The sequence below is a fragment of the Ammospiza caudacuta genome, chromosome 1 (assembly GCF_027887145.1).
Source record: "Ammospiza caudacuta isolate bAmmCau1 chromosome 1, bAmmCau1.pri, whole genome shotgun sequence".
Classification (NCBI taxonomy): Eukaryota; Metazoa; Chordata; class Aves; order Passeriformes; family Passerellidae; genus Ammospiza; species Ammospiza caudacuta.
The window spans coordinates 80,983,836-80,998,174 of record NC_080593.1 but is presented as its reverse complement, the minus strand read 5'-3'; the positions used below and the strand labels follow the sequence as shown (position 1 = coordinate 80,998,174).

Genomic DNA, 14,339 nt, shown 5'->3' with positions numbered 1-14,339 from the left:
GGGTTTTGGTAGTGAAGGGGCCACAGAGGTGTGTTGGGAGAGTAGCTAGGAATTGGAAAAGTACAAGGCTGTGGCTAATTCTAAGTCTTGCACCTGCAAGATAGTGTGTCCTTAGACTTAGCTGTAGTATGATAACAAATAGTGAAAGAAACATGAGAAAAGAGAGATGTAACCCCTAAGGAATGGGGAAGAGCTGATGTTGTAGTGTGGCAAATAAACAGTGTAAATTACAGAATATTCATGAGCTTATTACTTGCTGTATAAGTGTCTGATGCTCTCTTCAATAAACGGAGCTTGCTGAACACTCATATTGAAAGTCTTGAGCCTTCCCTGCACCGAGACAAATAGCCAACTGCAACAGAGGTGCTTCTGTGTGAAGCTGCTGGAAGCTTCCAGCATGTCTGCCAGAGCCAATCCCTGATGGAGATGCTGCTGGCCAAGGCTGGGCCAATTAGAGATGGTGATAATGCCTCTGTCATAACATATGTGAGATGAAAAGCAAAACAAAGTTTGGGGTGCAGTTTTATATCCGGCTAGAGAAAAGAAGGAAGCAAGAACATGAGGAGGTGCCCATGCTGGAGTGGGTGGATGCCTGGAGGAGGCTGTGATCCAGTGAGAGGCCAGGTAGAGAGAGGGACCCTGCTTCCAGGCTGGAGCAGCCTGGCCTTGGAGGACTGCACCCTGTGAAAGAGTGATCCATGTTGCAGCAGTTCTGAGAGGACAGTGTGCCCTTGGGAGGACTCACATTGGAGCAGTTTCAGGAGGACTGCTGCTCATGAGATTGGAACCATGTTGGAGAACTTCACTAAGAACTGTCTCCCATTGGAGAGAGTTCCCATTGGAGTCCTTCCCATTCTCAAAGGGGAAGGACTCCTCTCCCTGGGCAGTGAAAGAAAACCTCAGGTGTTGAACTGTCCAAAACCCCCACGCCACTGTCTCCCTGTGCTGTCAGTGGGAAGGAGGGAGGGGTTGGGAGAAAAAAAAGCTATTTTAAGGGCTTATTTTACTTCTCATTAGCCTGCTCTGATTTAGTTGGTAATAAATTCACTTTGTACCTTTAAGTCAAGCCTATTTTGCCCTTGGAGTGTTTTCTCCCAGTCCTTATCTCAATTCATGAAACCTTCAATAAATTCTCTCTCCTCTGTCCAGCTGTAGCAGGGGAAGGTGAGTGAGCAGCTTTTGTGTGTGCCTGGCACCCAGTCAGGGTTAAAGTGCCACAAGTAATTACAGAGGCAAGACCAGCAAAAGTCATCAGAGTTTTCCCACAATCTGTGGAGATGAAGTAGGTAGTATAACCTGCAGTCTCTTTAGAAATTATGCACTCTTACCGAAAAAGGTGCTAGAGGTTTTTAAAATTCACATGAATAGTGATCTTCAAAACACTGCAAGAAATCAAACTTTTAAATGACACCTTAGGTCTCTGAAGTACATCTTCCTGAACTCAGAGATACAGCTCCTGCTCTGCAGAAACAAAAAATTCCTTGTACACTCCCTTCATGGGATCATCTTCTTCCCTAACACAAATGTTGGTTGATTCATCAGGGTCAGAAAACCAGTTTGGGTATGATGTGGCCATAATAAGTGCCCTTGCCAAGACGGTGCATGTAATGCCACAAAAATTCACTTAGCTTTACCAGTTAGTAGCTACCACCACAACTGAGATTTTTGCTTTGATAGCCTGTGAACCACAGCCCTAAACAATCAACACAGATAATTCTTTTACAAACTCTGCTCCACCTACAAAGGGAAAATGTACAGCAGAAGTTTTATGGTCGGACAGTAGTACAAGTGATTCCACTTACAGCTGTGGGCAAAGTCAGTTTCCAGCCCACTCACTTAATCCCCACTGTCTTCTCCATCACTACCTTTTTTTTCTTCATTTTTTTCCCTCCTGTGCATGATGTTCTAAGGGACTTTTGCTTTTTCACCCAATGCATGCATTGCTGTGAATTCATTTGGGTTTTGCTTATGTGGTTTTCTCTACTGTTCTCAATATATTCCCTATATATTGTTCAATGTATTGCCTATATTTAGCATAAAACCCCAAACCCCAAAAGGTCACTAAAATCATACCATACTCTAGTGCATCTGATTGGTTTGTTGGTGGGTATGGGCAACACCCATTAGATTCCTAGGCTTTGACCCTTGCCTCACACTCTCTTCGTCATACTTTCACCACTTCATCTCAGGCATGTTAAAACTTGCTCCTCAGATTTCTAAATTAGTGGTTGCATTTGTGTTTTCATTTCACTGTATTTCTATGTGCATTGAAACTTTTTTTAATTAAAGTTGCTTATATCATATTAAATAGTTTTTTCATCCCTTTTAGATATATACAGATATACTGAAGAAAATGGACACATACATATACACTGAAAATGCATGAAATATAAATTGATATTTGTACATTCATCTAGGTATATGTTTACCTATGTATAAACACATTTATACAGCTAAGCATAGATATGTTTACAGGGCTGTTCATGTACTTCCAGGGTAACCAAGTGGTGTGAGCTCCCACCAGCCAGTCACAGGCTCTGAGAGGTCACAGAGCACCTGGATGGTCCCAACAGCAGCAGCACTGGAGGCTCTGGGAGAGAAGCCATGGGCAAAAGAAGGATGTCCTTGTCACAGGGGTCCTGAGCTACCCGCAGGGTGAGGGAGAAGGAGGTTTCCCCCAGAAGTGTGGAATATGGGGGCACTCAGTAAAGGGGTACATGCAGAAGAGCTTTCTGGGGTAACACCTTTCTACCCATAATGTGCGTCTCATGTAGATTTGTCATGAAACAGGACCACCTAGATGGATGGTCATGTGCCAAGAAATGTGGATGGCTTCTAGGGCCAGCAGGTGGCATGACTGAAGAGGAGAGGAATGGCATCTGTCACTGCTTACCTTGTGTGAAAGTCACCTTTTAACTAACAAAAAAAATTCCCACAGGCAAGAGCTGCTGAGCTCACAAGGAAGTACTTTGCTGCTCCATAGTAGCAACATGCTGAAGTGCACTAATAAGCTTCAGTAATTTCAATAATCATCATTTCATGAGCAGGGATCAATGCCTTGGTATGACCAAACCTGTCTTGCTTTAAGTCCCAGTTCATAAGAACTTGACTATTTTCTTCTTCCTTGCACATATGCTCAGCACAACTGTAACACATTGCAGGAGAATCTAAGTTGCTTTACCTGTATCCATTACTTCCACATCTTGGTAGTAGAACATCAGATGACGCAGACCTCCAGGGGCCAAGAACCTGTTCATGCGCTCTATCTGTGTGAAATCATGTTTAGATTATCATGTGTCATTGATTTGTTTCATATCACAGCAACAGAGGAAGCCTTTGCCTATTTACATATTTATAAACATCAAGAAAATTTAACAGCTCTTCATCAATTCAAGGCTGCCATCAAGCATCACTGAAGCATGTATTGGTAGCGCAGTCCACAAATCTCATGTATAGGCCATACAGGCTGAGGAAGAAACTGAGTTGCTTTATGCTAATATGCTGATCCATGTCTCAGCACTTGAAAGTCTGGCCTCATCCACCAATCTGCGTCACTCTTCTATGTAGTCCCTAACAACATGGCTATCTTTAGCAGAAAAGGCTCCTTTAAGTTCATCTTCAGAAACATTAGGTGGTACCATTTGTGCTTTCTAGTGTAGAAAAAAGGCTAGAAGATCACCAGAAGCTGGAAGAAAGCCACAATTATCCCTCTTCCATTAATAACAAGCCTGAGTTACACCAAGAGAATGAGCTGCTATTCTGGAAAATCTTGGCTGAGCCCTCCAAGATGAGGACAAAACAACTATTACACTTCTCTCTTTCCAAGTGTAGAAACTGCCAATATTTTCCTCATCTGACAGCTATTCTCAGGCACTATAGTTTGCCAGGAAACCCATTTAGAGATAGAATGCACAAAGGCTGAAACTAATTCTGCTTTTTAATGTGCATGACAATGTTCTGCACTGCTCATTTGCTATATCATGAACTCATAGAAATGTTGCAAGAGACTTCTGGGAGGTCTTGAGGCCAGCTTCCTGTGTCACCAACAACAGCTCCAATCATCTAGAGCATTTCCTAGGCTGAGTCTCAAAAACCCCAAGCACAGAAATTCCACAACTGACTTGAAGTAACCTATTCCCATGCTGCATTACCCTCCTGGTGAAGAAGGGTCTCTTGGTGGCCATTTTGCAAGATGTGGCTTTATCTTTGAAGTAATCATCTGCTCCCACTGAGAATAGCTCAGCTCCGTCATCTTTGCAAACACTCTTCAAGGAGCTGCAGGCTACTGTTTGACTGCCACTCAACCTCTTCCTCTCCCTCATCTCCTACTTCACATGCCCTGTGTCCCTCTCTTTCTTCCACTGGTCTTCCACTGAACTTTCTTCAGTTTCTCAACAATATAAGCACTGAAATGGAATGCCTAAATTGAAGGCATGCAGATGGAAAGAGAATACAAGAGTAAACAAACCATTAAAAACCCAAACTACAGCCATGTTTACTTTAGTGTCGGGAAGTAAAATAACTACTTCCATCTACCCAGCTTGTTTAAAAAGTGGTATTTTTCAGTGTCTCAATATATGAATTTGTATTAGCCATTATGCAGTCACAGTCAGATCACATAAGCCATTCTATTTTGTCAAGTGGCTTCTACCTATTTTAATTTGCTGTCTAGATTGTAATACAGTTTTACAAATGCTGGCAGCCTTATGGAAACGACAACATGCAACCTGCTGTAGACAGGACTCTTGAACCTCTCTGTGCTGTGTACTCAAGGACTGGGAGACTTCACACTGTGGTTTCACTATGAAATACAATCACAAGTTTTAGCATATTAACTATAACCACTGGAAAGGAGAAATTCTAATAAATTTAAAAATCAATATTGTTACAATAGGTCCTGGAATTAAGGACATTTTGTTCAAATTAATTTAAAATGCTGAAAAAAACCCCACTTCTTCAAGGAGAAGACTTGAGTGACCTCAGGTGTGAAGTCTGAAAACTATCTCACCAAGAATTTAATGGTAATATTAGTTCCAAAATATACTATGAGCTTCACATTCAAATTCATCAGATTACCTGGTTTCCATCAAGAATAGCCTCTTCTACTTCTGCTTTGTCCAGATTGACACAAGTGGCAACAATATCCAGTAAGTAATCATGTCTGCCATCCAGACGAGCACGTTTAGCCTCCCTCTCATCCTTGAGATTTTGCTGTTATTAAATACAAAGTGGACAATAAAAAACTCACAATCTAATTTCAAGACAAAAATAAAGAAAGCTTTAAAATTTCTTTTTAAAAGTAAAGGCTATTACATTCAATCCACACTTGTGATTTATGTTTCTATGGCACTCAAGTGAAAATTTTAGAAGCAGCCTTCGTTACAATTTTACAGTTTGTTTCTGGTGTTCCATTTTCAGATTTATCACAACATTTCTATCATAAATAATGTTGTACAGAAAGCTAATTTGTTGAAAGGCTTTGTAGGAAAAAAAAAAAAGTATTTTATATGTACAGCTTGATTATTCTGCATGTTACCTTCAACACCCTAAGTCCTTTGTCTCAGCTTTTCAGTCTAGTCACGTATGACCATCAAGTCAAGACAGGATTCTGACTGATCTTTGTTATTCGTGGAAGATATTGTAAGCACTCTCTAATAAAGACAGATGCTGCTGGAGGAAGCTCGGGTTTTATACATTATCTCTTTAATATAATGAGAAGTAAAACAAACCACAAGCCTCAAGGTACACAAGTGTTTACAAATGTGCTTAACTATAGCTATTATACCATTCTTCAAGCAGTAAGCCTACTCTTCTAATTAAATTGAAATCCCATATGTAACACACCTCATTACATTATAGACAAAATAGCCTTCTGGAATAGTTACTGGTATTATTGTGCTTGTGGGTTACAAGATTCAATATAATTCCATTTTCAAAAGAAATTTAGAATGATGTTTCATTGGAGGTAAATTCAATCCTTATTTCCCTGGTGATTAGGAGAAAACTAGTAACTTTATAAAGTGTGCATAAGTGATTTATCCACAAGCTTTTGCAGAGCCAAAAGGACCTGCATAATATACTTTATACTCTTATGTAAATATCTTTACTACTTTCTGAAGGAATCTTGAAATACCTGATAAACTGGTGACTACTACCATGCCTTCATAAATGCTGAATGCTTTTGAAATGTTTTTCCATATAAAAGGCAAACATACAAATCCTATTCTTTACACAGATATGTCTGAAGAACACAGTGGCATATTAATTTATACATGTACTTTGTGCTATTTTACCCCCTCATATCCTAACATAGTCTTCAGTTTCCTGAAAGTGTAGTGTCATCATAGGATTGGCTTTTCCTAAATGCTTTTAAACATGAGCAGAAATTTTCCTCCTCATTAGACATGCAAAAAGCAACCATTTTTTCTGAAGCAGCTCCATTCACACTAGAGGATAACAATAGAATACTCAAAACTATTGTTCCAGTAACTTGAACACAACTGATAGGGCACTTTTAAAAATATAATAATACTAAAAACCAATACTCTACCACTTAGTTTCTATTTAATACAGAAAGAAGCCTTTTGTTCTACCTAAACTACAGAGAGACTACTTTTGTACTCTGCTTGTGTTTCCAATGTAGAGGTCCAGATATATTACTATACAAGATTACATATTACACTGGTTTTTAAGCCACCAGCTCCACCTATACAGATACTCTTGACTTGTTCATAGCTTCCATTTCTTCTACAAGTTGCTATTTGTACATGCTGAAATCATGAGCACCTTCTTCTCAAACTGAGCAGTCATGTCCCAATGCTTGTTTAAAACCTTTTTTAATTGCTGTGTCTCAAGCCCTATAACAAATATACAAGCTATTGTGCATAGCTGTTCATACAACACTGGGCAATATTTAATGTCCAAGTCCAGCAACAAGAATGTTCATTAAGATATCACTAAACTTTAAGTGCAATTAACTTAAATTACGTAATGAACGATACCTAGAGAAACAGGAAACTATTAGCTAAATGATAAAGCTATAGTTTTATGAAGATAAACACTTTGACTTGTATTTATCATGTTGCTACTGGAAGGCATTTGTTTTGATATGTAGGATATTTCTATTACTAACGCAAGTTCCACACATTTTTTCCTGAGATGCTACAATGCAATGCAAGAACACTCAATACAATTCAAGCGTTCATGCTTCTATATTTTGATGAGTTATCATTTCTACAAACTTCCTTCCCAAATGAAGTGTTGCTTAATCACAAACTTGCACATTAGTTGTTGCAGTCATTAGAAGATACTTCTGCCTCACTTTTAGGATTAGATTGTACACAGAAAAGTAGAGAAAACCTAACTTCAGAGCTTTCAATAGAAAATCACTAATTTATGTATTTAAAACACTAAGAGGCCATGCTGTAAACTATCCCCCAGTCTATCTTCTGAGCTTCCATTTGCATTCTACTAAAAGAATGAATTTTTAAGATATTATTTACTTAGGATTAGTAATCTCAGAGAACTAATTATAAGAAAATGCTGGGCTTTCTACGTCTCATTCTTCCCTTTCCCCTTTAGCTACCCTCACATCTCACTTCAAATCAGCATTGTGGTCATGGCCTAAGAGTTTTTGTAGTTTTAAATCCTGCAGTATTCACTACAGAAGTACATAGGCCTAAACAGAATCTATACCAAAAAATAATACCCAAGAATAGGCAGCTCTATGCAATTCAGAATTTCATAGAACACTGAAAGATGAAGATTTGAAGATGGAAGACTGCTGAAACACACAGAGGATCATTTATGTAGGCAAAAGAGAAATTGCCTGTTACATGCAGTAACACCGACATGCAAATCCTGAAAAGTATCAGCAGCAACTCTGATCAGGGTCATACATCAACAACTCTTCCTAATGTCCCCATGATGTAGGAGGATGCAGTATTTACAAGAGATAAACACTGTCTCACTTAGATATCTGGAAATATTGTCCAAGTTTTTTTATGGTACGGCTTCAGCTCAGTTTTTGTTATGTAAAGAACAACACAGGTAACACAGCCAAGTTTCATTTTGGATTTCCTTTACCACTTTTGGTTATGAAAGTAAGGAAGGCTATATGATACAGTCCCATAACAGATGAAGGGCCAAAGCTAAACTCATTAACTGAAAAGTCCTTTTCTGATGATTAGTCCAGTTACACATCTTTTCCTGAAGCAAGAAAAGGGAGAGATTGCTAAATGTATCTTTTATATACCTAAACCCATAAACCTCTCACCGTCAGTCTGAAGAAATAATTTGAGATTAAATTAAAATTTTCAAAAAGTCTCATAGCTGCTGAAAAAGCATATATATTTAAGCAGCAGGTACTAAAAGAGCACAAGTCAGAGATTCAAGGAGTTCATTTTTTGAAACAAGAGGCTTAGAAACCAGCCATTTACTATTGCCAGCTTCTCCATTACAGACTGTAGCTGCTGATGCAGACAGCCTGAATAGAGTTAGCAACAATGTTGTTTAGTATGCAAGTCACATGCACACAAGATAAAACTTGTTCTGAACACTCTTTATCCAGCAAATAATGCATTTTGTTGTCAGAACACTGTGCATCACAGAATTTAGACATGCAGAAATCAAAGTCTTATGGATGAGCAAGACTTTGCAGGGAAGTTCAATAGTGAAAGAGTCAAAAAGTAACAATGTTTTATTGTTAATTTACTGACTTATCCAAAATTTATTTAACCAGCATGGAATTATTTTGTCTCTCCTTTAACTTGCTAAGATGTTTTATATCACATAAGCCTTGCTCATGAATTTCCCTTCAAAGATAAACTGCACACCATTTCACATATTTTCAAGCATCCTGAGTTTTCAATTTTCAAGTTTCAGTATTTTTATTTCCTCTTTCTTAAAAGATACACACCCTAAAGAATTAGGGAAGTTTCCTTATCTAACTCCTAAATCTCAAAAATCAGAGCTCTGCACACGTGTTATCACATTGCATTAACTCAGGAACAGTTTGCTTAAATAACCAGCTTTTAAAATTAGTCTAAGTACCTTAATGACTTCTATAGTCTGTTGTGGTTCCTCAATGCTAAGCATTTCCTTCAAAACTCTATTCCCATCTTAGACATGTAGGGAAAGTGAAGTTGCTTTTCTATTTTCCTTCATGGCAGAGTCAACCCATGTTTTGTTGCCACATTTAACATCAAACTCTTTAGTGTACTAATATAGCATTTGTGAAATTATATCATTACCAGACCATTGCAACAATCTGGCCAAGACACAAGCACCACTAACCAAATGCATAAACACCTCCCAGTGCAAATTTGCCTTTCAAAACAAATTGTGCAACTAGCATCGTCCACTTAGGCCTATTTTAAAACACTTTTTTCTATGCCATCCCCCCTCAATACACACCTTTATTCGAATTACGTATTTATTAGTCTAAACCTAGTTAAAAAATCAGTTTTCCTTACCTTTATCACTCTGCCAATGCTTTGTTTCCAAAGTTGCTTTCTTCCAGCTCTAAACATTGTACTATTCAATATAAGCATCAAGCACTGTTTTTCAGGAACAATCCCTAATCCATGGAGAAAGCTTTTACATTCATCATTTTGTACTCCCCCAACGTTTTGTTTGCACTTGTTTCTTTTCTTTCAGTAGGAATGCCAAAATAACTCTGGAAAATGTAGTAAGGACATAAAAAACCCCAGCACCTATTAACCTTATCTCTGTATTTAAAATTCAGTTCTAGTGTGCACACAAATTGCTAGAAAATTAAATTGCACTACCACAGAAACAAGAGGTCTCTAGCCACCAGAATTTACTGCCTACAGATTAGGCCTTGAAAGATACTCCTACCAACCACAGTGTTGTTAAGGTGATACTGTTTATATGCAAACACTGCTGGATACGATTCATCATACTCAAGGGCACCATAAGTATTTGCAGAAGTCAATTTTATAACTGCTTCTCTGATTTGTGTTTAGCCTTCTGAAGCAATCCTTGTGTCAACAGGCATCTTTGTTTCCTTGTCACAGGTGACTGTTTAAATATACAGCAACAGTCAAGCAACTTTCAAATATCTTTTACCTAGAGACTTGTAAATTACTGAGTTTTCTATTCATGCTTTTATAGAAGTACATTCAGTTACACTTATTTTTCAGTTGTACAATGGTTGCTTAATACAGAAATTTTTCTTCAGCAAGAAATGTTAGGTTTTTTCCTTCCTAAAAGAGATTTAATTTTTTTCCACTTCAGTGACTGAATATAATCCAATGTCCTCTTCAAAATGCCAAGAAAAACAATCTAATTATCCAGTATTAGTAACAAGAAAACAGACATTTTACAGCTATTTCTGGCTTAAAATGTCCCTAAATATGTCTGCTTCCACTCATATCAATGTGAGTAATGTCTAAAAGCACATGACAACCTTAGCAGTGACAAAAATCACATGAGTAAAAACCATTTTCCCTGCATTATCTACATTTTCCCACCTACTGTAGTCAAATCCAGTTGTATATACTTGTCTGAAAGACTGAAAAATTGCATTTAGGGTAAAAGTAAACATCCATACATTTCTCTGAACCCTTTACAGGGTTATCTTTTAAAATTAAACACACTATTAAGTATTACATATAAAGTTAATTCCTATGGATATATTCAAACCACTGAGGAATTAATTATTTTCATTCTGTTGGAAGGAGTCCAGAGGAGAGCCACTAAGGTGATCACAGGACTGGGTCAGCTCTCTTGTGAAGACAGGCTGAGAGGGCCAGAGCTGTTCTGCCTGGACAAGAGCAGGCACTGGGGAGACCTTCCAGCACCTACCATTTCCTAACAGGGGCCTGAAAAAAGGCTGGGAGGGCTTTTCACAATGGCATGGTAGTGATAGGACAAGAGGGAATGGCCTTAAACTGCAGGACAGCAGGCTCTTCTCTCACTGTGAGGGTGGTGAGGAACCAGCACAGGTTGCCCAGGGATCTGTGGATGCCCCAGTCCTGGATGTGTTCAAGGCTGGCTGAAAGGGGCTCTGAACAATCTGGCCTAGTGGAAGGTGTCCCTGCCCATGGCAGAGGGGCTGGAACCAGTTGATCTTTGAAGTTCCTTCCAAAACCATTCTCTGATTCTATACTTATTTGCATGATATACATGATTTCTAAAGTAAAAGCTCAACCCAACAGGCTCAACTTCACCCTGCAGCAATAAGTTATTTTTAAAAAATAAGGAGAAAAAAAGCCTTACCTAAATCTCTTGAAAAACCAGCTAAAAATCATGGATCTTTTTCCTAAAATGCTATTATATCATGGCAAATAACTTACAGAATCACAAAATTATAAATATTTTTTTAAATCTCCAAAAGTTATCTAGACAGTCTTTTGCTCAGAGCAGGCCCCATTAGAGTGGGTTGTTCAGAGATGTTTGCAGATTTCATGTCTCTAAGGGTGGAAATTCTGCACCCTCTGGGGCTATATAACTATACCCAACATAACTTGACCATCCAGCATAGACTGTTCCCATCTAGCTGAAATCTGCCACGTTCCAGTTTGTCTATGTTGGCTCTTATTACCACAAACCTTAACAAAGCATTAATCAAGGGTTCAGTTCTGTTGTCTCTCTACCCTCTCATTAGACAATTAAAGGCTGCAAGAAGATCTCCCCTTAGCCTTCCCTTCCTATGGCTAAACGAGCAGAGCTCTCTCAGTACCCACCACTGCTGCTCCCATTTTTCTACATAGCCGTCCATCTCACCACAGAGGCAATCAGGCTGATCATGAATAATGTGACGCTTGTAAATCTACAATGGCTGCTCCCAATCAGTTTCTTGGTGCTTCGTGTGCCATGAAACGCTTCCAGAACAGTTTGCCCCACAACCTTACCAGGAGCAGATGATTGGTGTGTCATTCCCAGGATCCTCCCTTATTTCCTCTTCATAGACAAGGGGATACAGTCGTAAGCTGCACTAGGGGAGGTTTAGGTTGGACATCAGGAAGAATTTCTTCACAGAAAGGGTGACTAGACATTGGGAGGGGCTGCCCAGGGAGGTGAGGGAGTCACTGTCCCTGGAGGTGTTTAAGTGGGGGTGGCACTCAGTGCCACGATCTAGTTGACACAGTGGTGTTCAGTCACAGGTTGGACTTGATGATCTCAAAGGTCTTTTCCAATCCAATTGATTCTGCGACAGGTGCAACATTTGTCTTTTTCTAGTTATCAAGAACCTCCCCAGATCATCGTGGCCTTTTGAAGACAGATGGGCCTCAAAATGACATTGGTTTCCCCTCTCAGGACCTTCAGGTGTTTATTATCTGCCCCCATGGACTTCTAACTCCTATACAGCCAATTGGCTTAAGTGCTCCCTAACACTCCCTGTGGTACCTTTGGCTACCACAGATAATCCCTCATTTTTGTTCACTATGCAAGGAGGCTTGAAGGTCTAAAAGAGCCAGAGGGCAAAGCCAGCTCATGAAAACTTATTTTAAAAGTCACTGAAAACTTCAGCCTTCCCATGTTCTTTGCTCCTTAGTTTCCTGTTCCCCTGAGCAGTCAGCCTACATTTTCTTGTGTTGTCACTGTACTTAAAAACAATGTTGTCATTTCCCTTTGACCTCCTCAAAAGTTTGAACTCCAGCTGAGCTTCTTAACTCTATCTCTGTGAACTCCGGCATTGTGTCAATATCCTTCCTTGGCGGCCTTGATTCTATTTCATCCCTAGCTTCCAAGGAAGCTTGCATGTTTGCATTCATACCCTCTGTGTTCATCCGTGCTGGCCTCCTACAAGGTCTCCTCTTCCTTCTGTACATTGAATGGCCTGTCTGTGTGTTCCAATGATTTTACATTTGCAGGTTACAAAGCTTTCTTCAGCCCTGTTTCCTACTAGGGAAGTCCTTCATGGGTTCCCACCAAATTCCCTCAAGAAATCAAAAATCTAAAGTTCTAAAGTCTAAGGTTCTTTCAGTGTTTTAAGCTTCACAATCTCATGATCCCTGTGCTTAAATCTTCTCTCAACTCGCCCATCTTCAATTAGTTTTCTTGTTTGTGAATGGCAAGCCTAACAGAGCATCTCTGTCAGCTCATTTATCATTTGTAAAAAGAAACAGTCTTCGAACTCCAGAAATCTCAGTCATTTAAGTAACTTGGAATGTGACATTTTTAGAATTAAAATGGCTGTCAATCATGACAAGGATTAATCTAACCCATGAAGGGAACCCATATATGTGTTGATATCAAATAATCACAAATCATTACCTTACATAGGAACTCTCCTTGCAGCTGTAATATATCCTCAGAACCCTTGGGGCAGCCTGCATTTACAGTACTAGATTATACACTGATACTGGTTAGAGTCATTCAAAGATCATTGATGTTTATGGAATTTAACTTCCTGTGATCTTCCATCTCATTAAGTTAAAAAAAAGAAAATGGAAAATAATGAAGTGGTTGAGACAGTGCTTAACTGCCATCATCAGGTCATTGCTGTCCTCGGGTCAAAAGTCAGACTTGCAGCAGAGCCACTTTAATTAATGCAACCAACCCAGACAGCCGAGAAGAAATCTTTTGGTCAAAAATTACATGCCAGACTCTTATAACCTCTACCTCTTCTTTGGCTTATAAGGCACAAAAACAACCTTAAATATAGTTTAGCTGATTTTGGCTTAAAATGCTATAAAAATACTGCTTTAGGAATTTGTTTTACATCCATTTTACATCCACTAGAGCGTTAGATTGGATAGTGTATACTGGCTATGTAAACAGATCAAATAATCTAGGTCGGTTTTTTTCAGCCTTTTGACCAGAACAGTTCTTGCTGAGGCAGAACTCCTTGTTCTATCCCAGTACCAGATTTGACTTTTAGAAACATTTTTATAACTTGGGGGGGAATTTTTTTGCAGACTTTAACCAACTTTAAAACAAACTCCTCTTTTACCTTTATTTTACTGGTGATACACCATCAGATCTGTAATTCGCACTTTCTCTCCAGATGCTTCAGGAGTGCAAGATCCATTTTTAGTAATTTAATTTATACATTAATGAGGATCTTGTATTATAAGTGAGAATTCTAAGAATAATTTTAGTCTGTCATATATCTCTGGCTAGCCTTGGCTTTGCTCCGCACCCAACGAGCATTAAGTCACATTTGGTGTGAATTACTGATGTGCAGACGAGTAAAAAACTATGAAGCACACAATCAACTGTGCTAGAGAAACACTTTTCAAACTAAAATAATGAGTTGTTGTACTATTTTAGGAATTATGAAAGTATATTTCACAATGTCAAGAGACTTTGTTTGTGTTCCAGTATCAAAATTAGTAAAAGGAGTAACATCAGGCTGGAGAGCAGTCACT

At 38.9% G+C, this 14,339-nt stretch overlaps 1 protein-coding gene across 1 annotated transcript in view; it reads right to left on the bottom strand.

Annotated features, from left to right (window-relative positions):
* The window catches only part of DNAH5 (dynein axonemal heavy chain 5), a 116,526-nt gene extending 106,996 nt beyond the window's left edge, over positions 1-9,530 (bottom strand). The window contains exons 1-3 of the mRNA XM_058825320.1: positions 9,474-9,530; positions 5,077-5,211; positions 3,177-3,266 (exon numbers count right to left, since the gene is read on the bottom strand). Coding sequence (XP_058681303.1) covers positions 3,177-3,266; positions 5,077-5,211; positions 9,474-9,530 — 282 coding nt within the window. The remainder of the gene's footprint in view (positions 1-3,176; positions 3,267-5,076; positions 5,212-9,473) is intronic.
* Between the last annotated feature and the right edge of the window lie 4,809 nt (positions 9,531-14,339).